General features: G+C 36.9%; 1 protein-coding gene across 1 annotated transcript in view; it reads right to left on the minus strand.

Moving 5' to 3' along the window:
- LOC140335954 (BOS complex subunit NOMO3-like) overlaps nt 1-22,147 on the minus strand; it is a gene marked incomplete in the record, with an annotated part of 37,676 nt that overhangs the window by 14,190 nt on the left and 1,339 nt on the right. The window contains 16 exon segments of the mRNA XM_072418969.1: nt 566-629; nt 2,279-2,366; nt 3,429-3,565; nt 5,075-5,206; nt 6,220-6,361; nt 7,768-7,945; nt 8,905-9,055; nt 9,467-9,572; nt 11,257-11,346; nt 12,581-12,718; nt 12,986-13,138; nt 14,324-14,396; nt 15,935-16,041; nt 17,225-17,325; nt 19,683-19,728; nt 20,849-20,938. Of these exon segments, the coding sequence (XP_072275070.1) occupies nt 566-629; nt 2,279-2,366; nt 3,429-3,565; nt 5,075-5,206; nt 6,220-6,361; nt 7,768-7,945; nt 8,905-9,055; nt 9,467-9,572; nt 11,257-11,346; nt 12,581-12,718; nt 12,986-13,138; nt 14,324-14,396; nt 15,935-16,041; nt 17,225-17,325; nt 19,683-19,728; nt 20,849-20,938 (1,796 nt within the window).

Raw genomic sequence — 22,147 nt, forward strand, 5'->3', positions numbered from 1 at the left:
CCTGGGGAAATACTACTAATATTCTATCGGCACACTAGTGACAAAATCTCTATATTAAAGCTTTAATGTTTCTCTTTCTATCCTAGCTGTTTATGAGTTTTTTTCCCCTGTTCAATTTTTCCTTATATTTAACAGCTTGCAAAAGTGAGAGGAGTGAAACTTCAAGGTTTAGATGTCCAAAGGAGTGTCCAAAACTAAAAACCCACAGGTAGTGGGAGAAATATGCGACTCTCCTATGTCACACATTTATGTAGGACTTGGTGTCTGAGTAGCTATTTGGCAAGCCTGTGTGCTGTCATATAAGCAGGGGCCGATATCTAGAATTGCCAACTGTCTGGGCCACATTACAATTAGTAATAGTTAGTGACCTCTTGACTCTTGCTAGCTAACATTGGTGGAGAAAAAAACGTGGCTTCCCCCCTTTGGTTTAAATCATGATAAATGAAATGAAACTTACAAAATAAAACAACTACATTTTAGCTTTTATCAAACTAAATTTAAATAGTTGCAAGCACAAAAAAACTACATAAAATAAAAAAAGAAGCAAAAAAGAAAAAAAACTTACGTGTCATAGGTGTAATAAGCATGCTCAAACCGATGGCAAGAACGTGGTGTGACTTTGTAAACACCTAAAAGATAGAGAGTTTTTATAAATTTGACCTTTGTAAAACAAAACTTAAAAAGACAGTATACCACTTAAAGAAGTATTAAAAAAAGTGGTTGTGCATACAAAAGTTTCTCTGTGCACCCTAGAAGACAACTTAAACCAAGGCAACACTGAGAAAAAGATATTTCACCCCTTATCTTTTCTAAGCTTTACAAATTTGCATCTGAACAAAGCCCAAGATTTCTAGAATGTCCACTGGACGAACAAGTTTAAGGGGGAGATGTCTGGCTATCATGCACAGTGCCACATTAGGGGAAAACCAAACCTATCAGCACACACACCTCATACCAGGCACCTTGGAGGAGGGATGATGATTTGGGTTGTTTTGCAGACAAGGAACCTGGACACCTTGCAGTCATTGGGTTGACCATGAACTCCTTTGTATAACAAAATATTCTGCTGTAGTGACACCTTAAGATTGCTGTGCACAAACAAATGTCCACAAACCTCAATGAACTGAAGCAATGTTGTAAAGAGCGTGAATAAATTCTTCCCCATAGATAGGAAAGCATGATAAAGTCAAACAGAAAATGATTTTCTTCACACATGCTTTCAATTCTTTTTTAAAAAAATATTATTTTTTCATTAGAAAAAAAAAGTGGGATGTGTGTTTTGTCCTAATAAGTAAAACCTAAGTACTTTCTTTTTCTCATGACTGTATAGTGGACACAGCTAAAGATTCAACCCCTGGGATCTGCCCATTTCCCCCCAGAATCACACTGAAATGCAGCTGCTTGCCAGTTACTGTTTTGACTGTAGTAAGCAAGGAAACAGGCAAGAACAGTCCCTGGAGTATAGACACACTGAGTATTGTACACTGTATATTACTGTTTGGGGGTCTTCACAGGCTTACAAAAACTTCTTGTCACATGTTCAATGTCAAACAATACTTTTAAATGTCAGTTAAAAAGACAGTTTTATGCAAATGCTAAAAAATTGGATTTCCCGTAGGGGCCACCTAATGGACCTGGTCACTAGCAATCACTGAAGTTCAGAGGAAAACACTCTGGATGGTATGAATGACATGGATTAGGAGGAAAGCAAGAGTGTCTTCTTCATTTATAGAGATCACTTTATCATTTTTTTATACAGCAACTGTGCAATCCAATGCATAGCCCATGACTGATTAAAGTGGGCCTGAAATGAAGATTTGCTAATTATAGGGAATTGGCAATACTGCTTAAACAATAACTTTTGTCTAGAAATTCTCATATAAAAACTAACTGCAATTCCTGCTATAACTGGTAGCTGTACATCTACAGGGTTAGATCTAAGGCACTGCAGCCTCTGACAGTCTGAGGAGATACAAAATGAGGTTTAGTGCTGTAACTATTGTGCTTGCTTACTATTCTCCTTGATGAAGAAACGGACACTGCTTAAATTAGTCCTTTGCCCTCTGCCTGCTTGATTAGGGGAACAGCTTTCACTGTAAAGTTCCTCTTTAAAGGAACATGGTCATGAAAAAAATTAAGGAGGGGGGGGCAATATTGAATTCTATTTTAAGGATGTGCAAGGTCCTATTTTCAGGAAGCCTGTAAAGACAGCTCTCAAACCTGTTTCAATACATTTTGAACCTTTTCTGTTGACTTGTTATATATATATAAAAATTACCTGGTTTAGAAAGGCAGAACCTGTTCACTCCTTTTGTTAAATTATAAACACCAACATGTTCTGGGCCATTGCCATCCTGGTAAAATTCCTGTTCATAAAAACATGAAGTCAATACATTTTTTACTTTCACAAAAATAAAACACTGCACATATCCATATGGTATAGATAAGCAAGTGCTATACAGATCTTTCAGATTTTAGGTGAACAGCACAACCCAGGCTATATATACAAGCACATATGCCTAGAGTGTAGAAATAAAGCAGAGGACCATGAATTGCCATTATTTTATTTGGAAATAGTTAAAGAATAAATAAATAAACACAATAAAAACATGTAAAAGGAAGTATACTGAGAAAATAAGTAAAAAAGGAAAAGTAAAAAAAAAATATTAATTCAGGTTCATTCTGTCTGAACCTCCTTGTGGATTACAGCCATGTTAAATTTTTCAAGTAAAACTGCAAAATTAAACTTACCATCTACATGTAACCTTTATAGTATGATTGTCCCTTGCCCAATTGTATTGTCTCTCTACACAGTTGTTTCCATTTAATGAGTTTGGATCAACTTAAAAATAGGTCACGGCTTGTTGGTGCTTACTTGTTATATCTGCTTAATTAGGCTTTGAACTATATGGCTGCATACACACATGCAATAATTGTTGGAAAGGATCGTTCACAATCCTTTCCAACAAAAAAACACTGCACAATGCATGAACGAGCTCTGTACATACAGCACCGTTCTGCTCTATGGAGGGGGGGGGCGACACGAGCAGCACCCTGCTGCACTCTCTCTCTGTCACTTTCATTACAATCTTTCCTTGTCGAGCGCTGTACACACTCCAGATTCTCGTCCGATATCAGCCCTGAGAAGATTATCAGACAAGAATCATCTTACGTGTGGACGTAGCCTATGCCTACAACCTGCAAACAAATTTGTAAAGCAATGGCTATAGGTAGTTATTACTTTAGAAGCATTTAAAAAAGCCTATTGTACCAATTCACTTATTGCAAAAGGAATGTTTGGTACTTTGTAAGAGAAATTTTATATTGACACAATAATGCAGCAGACATAAAATGGCTGCCTAAGATAAATATTGTGTATTGTCAAAAAATGCCTAGGCCTTTGGACCCACACTAAGTAATTTACTTACCAGAGTTATAGCGTGTGAAAGTGAACATCTCAGCATGTATCCAGTCTGTCTGAACTCCACACCAACAACATTCTCATCTGTAACCTCAAACTCTACAGATTTATTCTTCCAGCACCAGTCTTCCTGGATAATGCTCGCTAGGAAAACACATAGGTTATAAGAATTATATAGGAGTTACCTAAAAGAAGCCATTTCTACCACTTGCACTGAAGTCCAAAAATAAATTCTATGCAAAGGTTTGGATATTTCACCACACTTTTACTTTATTTAAGGCAATCATTTAGATTAGCATAATGATAACAACCTGTAAAGTAAGGATAAAATGTTGTTTACATCCTAGTTTATTGATATTTTGTTAATGTCCAATACATTTGGGCCATAACACAAACCAGCATTATTCAACCTCTGCTGGGAAGACCAGGCTATGCCGCATCAGATTCTGCAAGTGCATTTAATTTCGTATATTTTTGCATTTATAAAGTTTAAAAAAAAATTAAAAAAAAGGCAAAACATAGAAAGTGCAATTGAAACATGTCATAGTTGATTTGTTTTCCTTATACATACAATGCACTTTAAGATCTGTATTCAAAATGCCTAGGAAACAGCTGAAGAATGAATCAAGACTTCATGCAAGCTGCCTCCGTCCTGTCTAATTTAGCTAAACTGAGATTTACACAAAAGATTACATGACTGCCATTAAAAGTCAAGGCTACCCTGCATTCTAAAAGAATATTTGCAATTTTATTTTATTGTTATTATTATTAAACAGGATTTATATAGTGCCAACATATTACGCAGCGCTGTACATTAAATAGGGGTTACAAATGACAGACTAATACAGACAGTGACACAGGAGGGGAGGACCCTGCCCCGAAGAGCTTACAATCTAGGAGGTGGGGGTAGTATCACACAATAGGAGGGGGGATATGGAGTGATGGGAAGTACTGAGGGTTTAAGAGATAGAAGATAGAAAATGTGTTTTGAGTGTTCTTTTAAATGAGCAGAAAGTAGGAGCAAGCTAAATAGGACGAGGAAGACCATTCCAGAGAGTTGGGGCAGCTCTAGAAAATGGGAAGGATGGAGGAGTCTGGCTGCAACATTCATAATAGATTGTAGAGGAGAGAGTGGGGTTAGTGGAATACCAGAGAGGAGGAGGTTACAGTAGTCTAGACGAGAGATGATAAGAGCGTGTACAAGGAGTTTGGTGGTTTTTGTTGACAGGTAGGGATGGATTTTGGAGATGTTCTGAAGGTCCTTTGTAGATATTTGGTGTGATTGTTGTACCAGGGTCACGGGTTAGCAAAATGGGGGTAGCGGAAAGTGGCAGGGCAACTTTATCCAGAGCCAAAGAAAGAGTGTGGTTGAGTAGCAGCTTTATCCGGAGATGTGATTTTAGAGCGAGTGGGGGTTAGGGACGTAATGCAGTTTGAGAAGAGGTTGTGGTCAAGGTTATGGACATCTCCCTGCCATTGACCAGGTCTGGGATGTGGTAAAAGGGGGAAAGAATTAGACAGGTTAAAGGTGATAAAGTTGTGATCAAAATGGGAAATGGTGAGTTGTCAAGGTGGGTGAGGCACATGTTTTTTTTTAATAAATATCATTAGAAAGCCTGTTAAAAATACAATATTTCAAATCACTTGCCTTACCTTTGTACTTTCCAGGCAATATGTCCTCAAAATTGAAAGTGACACTTTCTGTCTTGCTATGAATCTGCAAGCTGCGCTTCTCTCTCTGGCGGCTCATAGACTGCAAGGTTACAGTTAGGTCACCACAGACATCTGTGCATAATAAATAAAATATATATACAAATTTATATAAACATATTAAAATTATTATCCAGCTTTTTTATGGCTTTAATTAATGAAAATACAAGATATTAGGCGTGGGAAGAGAAATCAGCAAAGGTGACGGAAGAAAGGGAATGGGGATAGAAGGAAAGGAAAGAAATGTAATGACAAGAACGGTTCAGAGCCAATTCCTCACTATGGAGAGTGAACAGAAACAAAAAGGGGGGTATTCAATGAGGAATACACCTCTGATTAATTAGAGGTTTTAGTTTTATTTAGGGTTCCATCACTCCCAGAATATATTACATTTGTTAAGTTTTCTAGTGTGTTCTGTAAAAGGGCTTTGTACCAATACTTGCAGTGGGGAGGGGGTGCTTCTAGAAGTCCACTAAGAACAATTTAATCAGTGTGTAAATGTGTTGCCTGCTTTTTAATTTGTTTAGAAAGATCTAAATTAAGATAGTATAAGATATACTACACGTTAGAGGCATGAAAAAAATCCATTGGAGCCTTAGGACGAGTGGCTCATGGAGAAAAGGCTGTCTATGAGGGAAGAGCCAAGGAGGTCTCCCGAAAAATTTACGTCAACTGGACCATAAGATCTGGAGGGAGTGTCAGAGAGAGCCAGAAGGCTAAATGTATGTTATTTATAGTGGGTGGTAATGATAATAATCTCCTGCTAGGTGAAGACCCTGAATGCTTATTCTCTGTTTGTATGCTGGAGATTAATAAAAGTGAGCAGAATGCTCTGAAATCTCAACTGGAGCTGGGAATACTTCTATCCAAGCAGTGTTTGAAACTATTCCCTCACAACAGCTTTAACCATACTTATAGGTTACCTACCGAAGTGTACCAATGCATTCAGATGCAAAGTAAGCTTGCAGAAAAAAGGGCAACAGTTTATTGAATCCAGCCGAAAGATGCTGTTTTTGTTATTATAAACACTAATAAAAGTTCACCACTTTAATATAAAGAATACAACTCAAACTCATAACACAACGTACCCAGACATGACACTTTGCCGGAGATAGAAGCCATAAATTGCGAGAACGAGACATCCATAACTTCTTTATCCATTACAGTTACTGGGTACATCGCAGGCTTTAACGCAAGCCCGGCTTTTAATTCTGCTTCTGGAACTGAAACCTAGAAGCAGAAATTTACTGTTAGTTACCTAAAATCTTCTAAGACAGCACATAAGAATGCACCTTCAATCAAAGGAGGACAAAAGTCTTGCATCAGTGTGTGAAAAACAATTTTTATAGCAATAAATGCATGAGATTATTATCACCCCACCCCATCAACTAATTGATTTTTGAAAAGTTTAACATAAAATTGCTGGCAAAGAAGTTTGCAACAGAAACTTTAACACTTAATTCTACAAGATCCGTATTTCATGTATTACCAAGACTACACCATTGGTAAAGTGTTATTAGCATGGCATACCACAAAGTCCTGCCATAGGCTAGGTACAAGTTATTTGATGATAGTAACAACCTCAGAAATCCTAAGAAATTAAGTGAGAAAATAAAAAATAAGTCCAAAAAGCTGACAACCCACATTTATACGGTCAGTGCCTTGCAACACAAATGGCCCTGCAATGATACCCTAATCCTAAAAGCACGGCCAGTGCTCCTAAAGTAGAAAGCATGACTTTCTTGCCCACTAAGGCCTTATCCATTCCTATGGTGCCATGTGATCAAAAGGTTGAAAAAGTGGAAGTGACTGGCAAAGGGGGTCATACAGCTACCAGATACCTATAACAAGGATGGATAAACAAAGGATTGAAGAAATGTCCAATAGTGCAAGCAGCTTGCACTTTTAAAATACAAAAAGCACACAGCAATTATACAGAGCTGCAACAGCTTGTGGAAATACTGGACCTAACCATTGATATTTAGGAGCACCTGCAAGCCTCAGCCCTCAAAAGCTTGAGTATACCACGCAGGGGAAGCAAAATAATAAAAGAAAACCACTAGTAGCAACCAAAAACAGATGATAGTGTAAAATTACAAAATAAATTCAAAAATTCTAAAACTTGAGCCATGTAGAACACACACCAGAGAAAAGAAACAAAAAAGAAAACACACACACTATTGCCACATATTACCAGCAACCTAGAATTGCAGAAAAAAATAAATGAGTTCGTATTTTTACAATGAAAGAATGAAAGAGAAAAGTTTATTAAAAACCCATCTGACCCGGAGAAGAAAAAAAAAAAACTATATTGCCAAATATTATTTAACCTGAAATTGCAGAAATATTATAAAAAATAAACAAATAAAGAATTCAAATTTTTAGCTTAGCATTAAAGTACCACTGAAGATTAATTTAAGGACAGAATGACAAAAAGATTAGGCTTTCCCAAGCAACCAACATATGATGATCCAATTAAATAAATCTCCTTGTGTAAACTATAGGCTTCCTAAGACAGGTTTTAATATAGGATGCATGAATACAGGACAATTTTTTTGGTAACAAAACAAAAATGACTGCATGTTCTGTATGTTTATTTTGTTTGTGCATTATTTGCATCTACATATCTCGAATACCTGTATGTTATAAGATCCTCTTCGTGCCTGGAAGCAGAACCGTCCTTGAGTGTCTGACTCTGTAGTAAGAACGGATGTTCTTTCTTTGTCTTGAGGAGTCAAAGTAACTTTATATTTATTCATTGATTTCATACCTTCTGGAAAGTGTGTTATAAAGATATCTCCACACACACTAAATCTGTAAACAAAACATGGTTTACCTTCACACAAAGTAAGAGTAAAAGCGTAACAGTAAGGATTATGTTTTGGTTTTCATTTGTAAATCATCTCTGAAATGTTATGACATGGTCCAAAGCTGCGGTCACCAACCAGTGATCCATGGACCACTGTTGTTCCACGAGAAAATTTTGGTGGTGGAGCCATTTTTTATGTTTTATTTCTAATAAAACAAAAATAATATCCTACTAAATTATTATATTCTTTCTTTATATTCTTTATATTGCACTTTTAGGTAAGTATGACCTTAACTGTGTATTTTCTTTGCCGGTTATATTTATTGGCATCAAATAGTTTGACTTTGATACCTATCATTTCCTACCTATCAATAAACCATAATAGGTGAGAAAAGGCAAACAAATATTTTGCATTTCTTTAGTAATACCAAAGATAATGCAGCTAGTGATAATAGTAACAATAGAATACTTCACTTAACCGTGAACTGATCAATGAATCAGACTCCACAGTCCTTGTCACCACTAGGAAGATCATTATTTTACAAATGTATTTATCTTTATAAAAATATTCATATTAATGGTCCCCGAGATTTAAAATTATGAATTTTAGCGGCCCATGAGGTCCAAAGGGTTGGTGACGGCTGGTCTAAAGATCACCAGGCATAGTATAATCTGATTATACAAACTACTTGAATAAATGTAGTGTAGGGCCTATTTCGCTGCGTAATATGTTGGCGCTATATAAATCCTGTTTAATAATAATAATAATAATAGGGCCTGCCTGGTTGGATACAAAACAATTTTAGGTAGGTCCTCCTATTACGTGATTTTGTTAGGTGTAAAGTTAATTGTACAATGACTCCAAGATAGAAGGTCTGAACAACTACCGTACAATAAATAATTCATGGCTAGAGATTTGATGTGCTGCCTTCTGTAGGCAATAGGTTCTTGAAGATCAACTCACCTAGTTGCTATAATATCAGCTAATTGTGGAGTGTTGGGAGCAATCTTTACAGTAAGTGTATCAAAGAATATATGCTCTTTCTTTGCATCAATACTATATGTTCCCGCAGTCATATTTTCCAAACGGAAAGAACCATCAGCATTGGTTGTAACTGTAAAACAAAAGAAAAGATCTTAGAAGATAGAGAATTATAATCAGCTCTAATAGAAGGCATATTGCTATGCTCCAAAAGTAATTTTGCTGCTTTAGCCAAGATAATTAAGTTTGGTTGTAGCAGTTAATGTGACCCAAACACTGGCAGCTGGTTTATTTTTGTGATCACTTGTCACTAAAAATGTTATTAGGAAAAAAGGACTAAATATGGACACCAATACAAAACAAATCCCTAGGATGAGTTTCAACTGATTATCACTAATCTAGGTAAAAAATGATCAGTGTTTGTGATTTTTATTTTGATACCTAAACTTAGTAGAAAAGGTTCCTACGAAACATAACCCATGCTTGCATTTATAAGTAAAAAGTGTAACATTTATCACACCTAAGTACATGGGTCATGACCTACCTTTCATCTGGTTGTTTAGTATGACAACAGCGTCTGCCACTCCTTCACCCTCTGGTCCGTTTAAAACTCGACCAGTAACAGAGAAACCCATTACATGAAAGACAGGCTAGAAAGGGAAAAAAAAAAGAAAGAAAAATCAACCAGTTGATTAAAAAATTCTACAGTCTTTACTAAATAATGAAGCAGGATCAAAATATGGGCATTTCTCATATATGGTGGGAGTGTCCACTTATATATCGATTTTGGGACACGATTATACAGGTGTATAATGACAGCACTGGGTCCACCATAACCAATACTGCCAATACTCTTTTATCCATGGTTCCGGGTTCGCTAAAAACCATCAAAGGTGGGGTCCTACGTCATTTTCTTACGGCAGCAAGGGCCACTATTCCGAGATTGTGGAAGCAATCTGCCGCTCCTTCTATAGCCAATTGGGTCTCCGAACTTGAAAAAATCCGCCATATGGAGATGTTGGTCGCGGAGGATGATGATAGATTGGAACAATTTAGAATTACCTGGACCATCTGGGACTGGTTTAAAGACTCTCCCGGATTCTATACATATTTTATTTAGTTTCCAGGCTTACAGGCTGGAACACAACCCCCCGGTATTGAGGGTTAACATATATCTCTTTTATTTTTGTATTGATCGGCTTTCCCCTTCCCTCCCCCCTCCCATCCTCCCTCTTCTCCCCTGGGCTGCTTCGTTATATGTGTTTGTCTTTGCTTTTATTTTATCTGTTGTTTAAGAATATTGGTTTCCACCTTGTGCAATACGCTTCCGCTAGCGGATATGTAGCTGTTTTTGTACAGGTTTCATATGTGTTATCTGATCCCCTTAGAACTGTTATGTTTTTTGTCATATTTTATGGGTATATGCAGCTTCTGGTACTATATGTCTGTGCATACGAAGCCTACACTGTTAAGTTTGATATGATATATGTGCTGTATATTTGATTTTATTTTTGTTATGTTTACCTGTTATTTTTTTTTTCTCTGAAAACTTAATAAAACTGATTGAAACAAAAATATGGGCATTTCATTGATTTAGCTGGTCTTTTACATAAAGCTATAAAATGCTATCACAATGCCAATTATCTTGTGCTGGCCTTCATCTAAAATCCACATTGCATATAGAACACTAACAAATTTACCAGCACTTTTTTATACTAATTTAACTAAATTATTGCAATCACAAGTAGAAACATGTCAGTAAAAACAACATAATTACCATAATTACACAGCACTGTACTAACACATCCATAAACATGCATGCAGACACACCAATAATACCATGTTGACACACGCAAAACAGTAATTAACATAGTATTAAAGCAAAAGTATTCTGCAAAAAAATTGCAAGCAAGGTTTTTTATTGCAGAAGGCACAGTCAATGTTCCTTCTACAATAAAATTGTTTAAAAGTTTTTAGGCATTCACCTCACTCCATCGCAGGTGCCAATATCTTTACTCAGTCCTCCTCTAAATTCAGGATCTTTAATCTCGATTAGCTAGACTGGAAGGAAGTAAACTTCAGCACTTGCATGCAGTAATTCATTTATTTACAGCAATGCCAGGATCATACACTGACCTGGCCATGTGCAACTCAGTGTATGATACAGAAAAATTGTGACCAGGAATCTAATGTTGTTTTATTTCTTTACGCATGTCCCTTACGCAATAAGCAACCTTTCTGCTTCCAATTTGTTTTACTGTAAAAGTATAGTTCTGCTTTAGGGTCATAGAATTCCAAATGCTATTATTTTTCAAATTTTTTAGCTTACGTTACCTCCAATCTAAGGCTGTCATGTTCAACGGTGAAATCCAGTCTGGATGGAGCAACATCAAAAGTAATTCTCTCTCCTCTATAAAATGGGATCTGAAAAATTTATCAATGTTTCACGTATTAGCATACACCAAATAAATCTCGCTTACCTATTTATTGAACATAAATGCCAAACCGTAAAAACAAAACAAAAAAAACAGTATCCTGTGTTCCAACAGTGAAGTTAAAAATAGTTAAATGTTGAAATTTCAGCTAGAGTTTTAAAGCATTTTAGGCATTTAGGATAACAATAAATTTAAACAAACTTTGGCATCTTTTGTATGTGTAAATGTTTATAGCTATCAGAGGGCGCTGTGCACTCTAATTTGTCTAGCGTCCAAACTTCTAAAGAAACTTTTTAACATGGGGAAGCCCTTAAAATAACCTTCAGATCCCCCTTGCTATTATTATATCCTAAACTCACAGTACATCAGCATGGTGATCATTGGGATGAATGTCTCTTACACTGCTACCCACTGCTACCCAAAAGACTGATCTTTTAAGTCACAGTTGAAGTTTGAAATTCTCTATTAATTCTAACAGCATCATCTTTTAGAACCCCAAGCTAAAACCCTGCAAAAAAGGATGTACAACATACATTTCCAATATACAGTAATATACTGAAAATGTGCGCTTCTGAATCTGCGGGTTCACAAGTTGGCGTATTTTTTTCCTTGGAACCTAACATTTAAAATTTGTGGGTCAAAAAAAAAATACGATACTGTAAATACCTATCTTTTAGTCCTATTGTAGAGGAAACACTAAAGCCCCGAATATTATTAGAACAGAACGCTCTTACACTATGAGAATGCTCGCCAAGAAGATGAAATGTGCTTGCATGGATGTAGCCAATCAGAACCCATTTTCAATATTTCCTTGATTCTTATTGACCGCTCTCCTGTGATGCCTTTTTTTTCAACGTTTGAATCTGGGTCCCAGCTCAGTCAGTTTATTGCATGTCACAACCTTGTTTGTTGTGTCAAGTGTAGCGTGTTAGCTTTGTGTATTTTATTTGCATTTTCTGCAAATTTGTTAGTCCAAAGTTTAAGCATTTTTAAAATTCGCACGGGGTTGGGGGGGTTGTTAGGAACGTAATCCCCGCAAATTTCGGGGTATTACTGTATACCCAAGTGCAGGTCATTTACTCCTGGTACTTTAAATAACACAGAAATAGCTGAGACTAGAATACTGTTAATGCTTGCCATTGTAAGATGCAGCTAAGAAGGGATTATACCTGTGCTAAAATAGAGATGGCTCATCTGGACAAGAAAGCAATCCTTATACTTACCACACTGTAATCCCCACTAGGCAGTGACAGGAAGGTAAAAGATCCATCCTCATTGGATGTGACGTGACACAGATAGGAAATTAACATATCTTTATTCTGAAAGCTCTCAATTGGTGCCAGATTGCAGCCCAAAATATCCTAAAATAACAAAAATGACATTAGCAAAACCAACAACTTAAAAAAAAAAAAAAAAAAAGGTAAGAAAATATTTTGCTAATTTCAATTCATTTAGTCCCAGAAACCCGATTGGTAAGGCTGGCTGCATTGCACTGGGAACAAAAACAAAAACTGGAGGTGACAGGCTGAATAATCTGTACAAGACCCTTAATAAAGTAGCAAAATGATCACACCCAATTATGTTTTAAGCATTTACTATTCTAAATTTGCTTCAGGATGTTACCTTACCTCTCTTTTGATAGTTGATGAAAATAGTAGAAACATGACCCCTTTCATTGGTTCCCCATCACTACGAACTGAACCAGAAACATCATAACCAGCAACAATAAGAGGGCTGGAAGCATGAGCATTGGAATTGGTCACCTGAACCACTGTGGTTGCCTAAAAAAAAAGCAGTAAAAAAAAATAAATAAATAAATTATTTAAAAATGGAAACTAAACCCAGGTCCTCTTTGGATGATTAGTGTCTTTATAAAAGCAATGCTAATTCTAATTCATGAATTGACACTATCAAAGCGGAACTAAAATAAAAATAAAAAATGACACTTACCTTTACCTCCGCAGATGGCGCTGGTCCTTCCAAGATCTGGTCCCACGTCGTCCTGAAATTCCTCTATGCCGCCATCTTCAGAGATTGGGTGACGTAACCGATGTGAAGGGGGGAAAAAAAAGAGAGCCGATCTCACCGCACATGTGTGAGATCAGCATCTCTTTCGCTTGGTGGAAAAATATCCCTTCTGCACATGCCGGAAATTAGGGCATGCGCAGAAGGAACAGCCAGAGCCTCCCGGGATGCATGACGTAGGTATCCCAGGAAGCTTTGTGCGCGGTGATCAAGATTTAAGGGGGCAGTGCTGCAAAAAAAAAAAAAACTGCAAAACTGCAAAAAAAAAAAAACATTTTTACTTTATTTTAAAGGGTTGTCAACTCTTCTACGTAAAGTAAAAATGTTGAGTTTAGTTAAGCTTTAGGCAAAACACAGAAGCTTATTTTCTGCTAATATGAATTCTATGTACACCAGTCTACCACAGTTTTTCAGAATGTTAATGCAGTTGGTGGACCCATTTGTAAAGTTTTGGTTTGCTTTATTCTCTGCTTGCCATTTCAGCATTCATATTCAGACTTTCAATTCGGTTTGAATTTATCTGGTGGCATGAAAAACATTTTAGTACTGGCATGTTAATAAATTACAATTTTCGTCTTGACAGAGCTTACAAAAAGTGTTTCTGAGAATCGGAGTATTTTATAATAAGCATCAAAGCAATCTTCAGATGTGAACTGGAAGCCTTTTTCAAGAAGGCTGTATTCCCGTTATGCCTTTTTAGGACCTCAGTTTTGACAGCAAATTAACTTTAATTTCCCTTAAATTGTGCTTAAAAATTAAATGTAATTCAAAATAATGAATGCAAATTCACGAGAACAACTGGTTTTAAACACAGAACAATCAAGGAAAATAACAGAAATTACAGTCTTATATAGCCAATTAAAAACAATATTTGAATTCGCTTTGAAAATAAGGTAATGTTTTTTTACAGCTGGGTAAAAATCTATTATAATTAAATATACCTCTTTGAAGGTCCAAGTTGGATGTGATGCAACAATTTCATAATCTCCTGGAAGAACTTTATTAAAGGAATATCTACAAAACAAAGAAAAGATAATATACTATTAATTATGAAAACAAGGGAAAAATACTATCATATTCACCAGACACATCAAAAGGCAAAAAAGATTCATACAAAACTTGGAAATATTGTGAAGGGATCCCTTTTGTAGTATAAAATATTCATAAAAGTTATATCAAAATGCACAAATGGCAGTGTATGTGTTTAATTTTTTTTTATAAACCATTGTCTCCATTCACAAATAAAAGATGTGATGTTCATATAAAACCCCAAAAGAACACTTGACCTCTAATCCTCACTACCCAGAAATACTAGAGGGAAACTCAAGCAGTATAAAAGCAAATCTAAACCCGCTTTATACTTACCTGTACCATCAAAGGTGTCATTGTCTTTTTTTTTTTTCCTTTCCCTGTTTTGATCCAATGTCATATTGACTGGCTGGGCCAGGATGAGATAACTCCAGCGCAGGCCCACAGGAGTTGTTTCAGTCATGGCAACTGTGGGGGAAACTTGGAATGTGCTGGGTATCCCACCTACCAACTGATGTGTAAATGAGCTATTCTGACAGGTGAAGGAAGATCAGGTAGGTGAGTATGTGTTAATGCAGAAAAGACATTTCTTGCCCCTTTTCTAAAACTCTGCCTGTTCACAAATTTAGTGGCAAAGGTGGATTCAGTTCTGCATAAGTCGATGTATGAAATGATAGTATTAAGTGTATTATTACTAACATTTTATTAGTAGATCTATATACTGGAGAAGAGGAAAGGAAAATTGAAGAGATGAATATGTACCCTTCTCTGGAGTAATAATTGGTGGCCTGACCCCTCAATTATTCATAATGCACAAAAAGAATGGGACAGGGAACAGCATTTTGAAGTGACCAAAGGAATACTCAATGTGTTAAAGCATTAATAGAAGTACTATTACAGCAAATACAAGATAAAAAATATAATATTTCATATACATTCTATATGCAGAAAGTGAACTGCAAATATTTGCCTATTATGTTGGCCAGAGAATTATCTGTCTAGACGCTAACCATTGACTCCCATCACTAAAAATGGGAAAAGGCAATATGTGAAAATGGAATGTATATGAAATATTATATATTTGTTATCTGGTATTTGCTGCAATAGTACTTCTACTAATGCATTAATACATAGAGTATTCCTTTGGCCACTTCAAAATCCCGCTCCGTCTTTTTCTTTTTGTACATTATAACATCTTATTAGACACAAGTACACTTGTTTGAATTATCCTTACTTTAAACTGTATGAGTTTAGTAGTATTTTTGGATAGTGATGACTAAGAAGACATTTTTGCCCCACTTTCATTGTAATTTAGGGAAGTTTTTTTTTTCTGTAATATATTATTGGTATTATATTATTGTTATAAAAAGAAAGGGTAAAGTATACACTCAAAATTGTAAATTTGTAGTGAGGAAATCTGCCATAGAACTTTAATATGGACAAGATTGATATTGATTGGGAAATTTATTTCAATATAATATTTTATTATAGTATATATTCATTCATGTGTTTTAAAAACTTACTTTCCCCCTTGTTGAGTGGTTGTAGTTTGTAGAATAGCTCCACTGTTTGCTTTTCTTAAAGAAACCTGCACTCCACCTGGACCCAAATCCTGGTTCCTGCTCAGAACCTGCAATGTAATTTTTTTTTATATGAAATATAAAAACATTTGCATACTTTATATGATAGAACCAATGTCTTTTTCTACTGCGATTATTGTACCCTATAAGAAAATGAGGAAGGATCCATTAATTTAGGAAGTCACCAATGATGAAAATGAAATCCACCCATTGGGGGCAAAGCAATAAAAACCCAATATACATTTAAATATTTTCTTCCCAGTCAAGTTATTATCCCTTCATTTCCTGTCATAGTTACAAGCAAAAAAAGAAGGAAGTTACAGCAACCTAACTTCTAAATAAGTATATGTTGTATATCAGGGGCTATCATGTGCCAGAACTTATAACATGGTCACTATTTCATGAACCTGTGCCAGTAGAAACATTTTACTACAGGTTGACATTCAAATATTCCGGATTTTTGAGGGTTATATATGCTGTATATATTGAACAGAAAATTACTTCCTGTACAGTCCTTTAAATGGATGCTGAATCCGTAATGGGGCTACACAGCAGCAAATAAATGAGAAGGAATGAGCAAGAAAGCACGTGCAAGCAAGATCCTGGAGCTGACAGCTGATTCTGGAGTACAGCTCCATCAAAACAAACGGCGCCTTCAGAAAACAGTGTAAATTTGAAAATGTGCTCCGAAATCCATGCTGAAGGAACCGGATTATCGATGGCCGGATTTTTGAATGTCACCCTGTACTGCCATACTGAGAGCCTCACTCCACCCCTCCAGGATAATTGTACTACTCTACTTTCTGATAAGTGAAACAAGAGTAGAAAAACACTAGAATTAAAAATAAATAAGGTGAGGATCCAGGAAAGACACAAGAAACTAGTGGCTATTTTTTACATGGCAAAGGTCCAATGAGGCAAAGATTCAAATATTAACTTTCATTAAACTTATTCCTAAATCAGCTTCTCATTAAAAAGAATACCCACAGAAATACTTACAGCAACTCCAAAAAGGAATTTGGCAAACACGGGCAACACTGGACACATTATGGTACAATACAAACACTGTAATGTTTTCCCCTAAACCTTTAAAAATAGGAATTTGATTGGGAGGTATTGGGGCTGGAACAACAAATTACTTATATTTAGGCAAAGGGAGGCCAGTTTGGGCTTTCATTTTTTAAATAGGGTTTGCTTTTAAATAAAATGGAAAAAGGGTCTTATCTGTCATACCTTTCCATTCACTGAGAATCCAGTGAAAACAAAATTAACATCTTCCCCCTTTGTACAAATGTCATTCACTCCATCCACATGGAGGAGAACACTGGTTGGCTCTGCAGAAAAGATGGAAATATCAATATTTTATGACATAGCAAAAATGTACCTTAAACAACAGTGATAAACCTAAACAAGATAAAGAACCTGCAGACAAAATAAAATAAAAATAGTATGGCATGCAGGGAAGACGAGAAGTGGAAATAACTGGAGGTGGGGGAGCCCTCAGCCGTGCATGGGGTCCTGGGGGTCACATTCATCTCCACTTCTGTAAGGACTGGGTATTGGGCTCAGTAACAGACCCGTGGGGGATAGAGGTAAAGTATTGGGAATTGTTATGTTCAGAGCAAAAGTGACAGATTCTGTTTAACTTACCTTCACCACATTACTTGTCACCTTTATATGTTGTCAAAGCCCAAAGAAAATATTCAGTACTTCCAGTTATGAAAATAAATGGGTTATTCCCCTGAATCTCCTATAAAAAATGATGTAGTGTTGGGTGCTTGAACAATTGCCAGGTTCTTTATCTGGCATATGGGAATGAGAAGAACCATGCTAAGCCCAATGAATGAGTTATAAATCAGAACTTTCACAGGAATTCTGAGATGTTCTTCTGGTAGAATGAAGCAGCAGCGGAGTAGATGCACGCTTTAGTAACTTTCATACGACATATGTTAGGGGCTTCTTATAATGAAGGGTGGATATTTCTTTCTACTTTACAATGGACATATCTGTCTGTATTCCATCCATTGCTAGAGTATTATGCTGCAGGGATGCTTGACAATATGACTTTACAGATAATGTGATCAGCTCCTTCTCTACCCAATTAAATTCTCCCCTTCATTAGCGTGTATAGGGCTTCACTTGCTTCGGAAGACAACCAGGCAAATATGTCAGCAGAAATGATGAAGTGAGAGGGGACATTGTGACTTTTGCAGCAATAAGGGGGTACTTGGGAAGGTAAGCCTGCCATAATGTACAAATACTGGCAAAACTAAGCGTTTGATCTGCTCCTGTTTCAATATATTTTTATGAAATGTTTTAAGAATAGATACAAAAAGGAATAATCTAGAAAATGTAGAAAAACATACTTTATTATCTATTTTGTGTCCATTTTTGTAAGAGAATAACTCCCCATCCCCAGACATCCCAACGATAAATAACATTAAGGGATTTGCATTATCAGTCTAAGGCTGGGTACACACATCAGATGATACTTGCCCGATAATCGCCTTAGGGCTGATATCAGACGAGAATCTGGCATGTGTACAGCACTCGTTGTCCGAACAACGGTCCTGGTAGATCCACGGACGAGGAACAATCATAATGAAAGTGAAAGGGGAGAGAGCACAGCAGGGTGCCGCTCCGTCCTCCCACCTCTCCATACAGCAGAAGAGCGCTGTATATATAGCACTTGTTAACACATTGTGCAGTTGCTTGTCATTGGAAGAAATCATGAAAGATCCTTTCCAACGACAATTATTGCACGTGCGTACAAGACTGTCCAAGATGAAATGGAGTTAACTTTGCAGCACCCGATACACAGGTAAACCGGACAGATAGGGTTGATATCAACAACAAAACCAAACAAATTTGGAGGGGGAAGGATAGCACAAAGAAGAACCAAAAAAGGTGGAGAAGAGGGGAACAAAGAGTCAGAAAGGGAAGTAGAGTAAGGAGGTTTGATCTGCCTTAATTTATATACATACATTTTATAAGAAACATTATAACTATACTAATAGACATGACCAGATGTTAATAGCAGGATACCGAAAAATATTTTAAATATAAGTGAAATCCTGTGGGATCAACACCCCATCAGCTTATTTGGGACTTCAGGTGCAATCGCTCTACACCAAAGTTCCAAACTCTGAACATTGGAAATTTAGGTGTTCTTGTTCACTGGGTTTTCCTTTCTTTCTGTTTCATTCCCCAGAATATCAAGTAAAACAAAATTCAGCAGAAAGCATGATACCCCCTGTTAACTGAACAAGACACATGCAGACCCAAAACTGAACCAAAGTGATTCCATCCTTTAAGGGATTAGGAGATATTAAGAGATTCTGTAAATCAAATTACCTGTCCAGACTTTTAATTATATAAAAAAATGTATTATTTAGGGTGGACTGACCTAATTTTCAAGTTAAAAATTGCATACGTGGTTTAAATTATTATACAAAAAGAAAAACCTAAATCTTTGCCCAATTGAATAACAGATCTGGAAGCATTGCTATGTTCCAATATAATTGTATGTGACATGAAACAAGATTTCAGGAGGATTATGAGAAGCATCTGGAAGTGCCTTGGGATTTACTGATTATACCTAACTAGTGCAAATAGGGAATGTAAAATATATACACACACAAAGCCACAGAGATATAAACAAAGCTATTATAGGTAGCAAACAGCAACTTACCAAAACTCCACCCTAGGGGAGGCTCGATCTTAAGAATAAAATCCCCCTGAAAGTAAGAATAAACAATATATTGTAATTACAACTGTCGTGTGTGTACTGAGGGCCATAGTATGCAAATACTGCCATAGGTTTACATAATCAGCAACAATATTTAGAAATACTAGCACAGTGGTCACCAGCTGGTGGTCTGTCCCCCGTATGGACACAATCCGCAGGCTCAGACCTGCTTGCTAATCATCCTGGGGGGACAGGGGCGCCGGGCTGTGGACACAACTTTTCTGACATCACTCTGGGGGAAGTTTCTTTCCCTTTCAGTGACACACGGCTCCCCACGCATGCGCGGTCCAGATTCCTTGGATTTAGTGGTCTGTTAGGTCAGAAAGGTTGCCGACCACTGGCTTAGCAGGTACTAAGAGCTCTAATATTAAAAAAATATATCATACATCTCTCAAGTAGAAACGTTAAAGGATTCAAATCCCACGAGGTCAGAAGTTTCAGAAATGCTGCAATCACTTTCTTTTAGCACCTCGAAGAAGAATGCCTTCAATGTTAACTAAATTACACTATATGTCCTGTTCTAAACCCCCTGTGCAGTTACTCAATATCCATTTCCTGCGACAATTGTTTCAGCTGACAGTAGGAAGGATTGGGCACTGTACAGGCAGGATATTGCTGTCTATTCTGTTCTATAGGCACCCCGCAGCACTCTATAATAGTAAAACAATAGCTTTCATTGGCTTTTTAGTTGCACAGTGAATCGCTGAACAATGTTGTGGAACTGCTGTCCTGATGATACATTTTTACCCGGGAAGATTGTAAATGACAATTATTTGGCAAATAATTTTGGGAAACGGACTTTAAACCAAAACTGGTTCAGCTTATGTTGAAATGTAGGCAGACAGGTTACACTTCCGTCACTTTGTGTTTCCTGATACTCCGGCACTAGGGTGTGTGTACAGATAGACGTGACACTAAATAAAACCAAGTCCTGAATGAATCAGACAAATAACTTGGCTTTGTAGTGCTGCTGCAATAATTTGCTGAGATAACTGTAAAACGTTTCAAGATGAATATTGCGATTAAACAATGTAAATAGTGTGATCCTTCTAAATGTTCCTATTATGAAAAGTTTTGGCTCCATAAAGGGGTTTCATCAGATCACTCACCTTGTCATAAAGAGGAATCATGAAGTAGCCATTATTTGGTGCACAATCCGTCTGGTATTTCAGCGTGCCTTGTTTGGTATACAGCTTAATCTAAAACATCAAACATAACCATTAATCCTATTTCTGGTATTGATAAATATATTTCACTTTAACCCCCCTAGCGTTCTTAATTCCGTCCAAATTTCCATACAAAAAGCGTTACATTTTTTTGCATGGAAATTCATTTTACATTGTAAGCTATAATTCTTAGGCATAACTCACTGAAATATGTCCAATATTTAATAAATGTAATAAACTTTAAATACAAAAACACAAAAATCTGTTCAAAAAATAAATAAAACAACATGTAATGTAAGTGTAAAGTAGCATAAATATTATATATATATTTTATATAAAGATTTCTTTGTATTGGACTCCATACAGCTATTTTATATAGAATCCAATACAAATATATTTAAATTTCCCGCCAATTCGCCCACCTGCCCTGACGCATGCACCCTGGAGATCATCTCTGCAGTCGCTGGCTGGAGATCGGAGGAGCAGGACGTGTCCCCAGGACCTACGGGGACCAGCACTCCGGGCTGATATCAGACAAGAATCTGGCATGTGTACAGCAATCGTTGCTCACTGTCTGTACGACCGACCTGGATGATCCATGGATGACAGACAAGGAACGATCGTAGTGAAGGGGAGAGAGCACAGCCGGGTGCCGCTCTGTTGTTCTCCTCCCTTACCGCTCCATAGAACAGAGCCGATTCCACATTTTCACAGACCTTACAGTGAAGAATCCCTTCCTTATCTGGGGCTTAAACTTCTTTTCCTCCAGACGCAAAGAGCGCCCTCTTGTTCTTTGTAATTTTTTTTCTTTGTCTTTTTTTTTGATGATTTTTATAGTGATATGATAGTGATTAGTAACACAGCAGTAGCCTAATTACTGATAAGTTCCATTAACCTATTGAGGGAAACACTTTTAAAAGTGGGCATAGGCAGCGCCCATGTTTACAATCTGCATTGCAGCCTATGGGGCTATTTGTGTAAACCAGGGGTCAGCAAATTTTTTTGGCCATTAGGCCATTTCAGGAGGTCAGAAGGCACAGGGATTAGGCCGATCTACCAGGGGGGCGTTAGGCCGGAACGGTCTACCAGCCAGGCTGTATCTGACCTAAAGGCCGGAGTTTGCCGACCCCTGGTATAAAGATAACACCATTTCTGACCTGGTAGAAAAATCCCCCCCTAGCTCTCTCTCCGCTCCTCCAACAACCTACTAATGACTTCCTCACTCATAACCTCATCACACGC

This window comes from Pyxicephalus adspersus, chromosome 7 (assembly GCF_032062135.1).
Source record: "Pyxicephalus adspersus chromosome 7, UCB_Pads_2.0, whole genome shotgun sequence".
NCBI classification, from domain to species: Eukaryota; Metazoa; Chordata; class Amphibia; order Anura; family Pyxicephalidae; genus Pyxicephalus; species Pyxicephalus adspersus.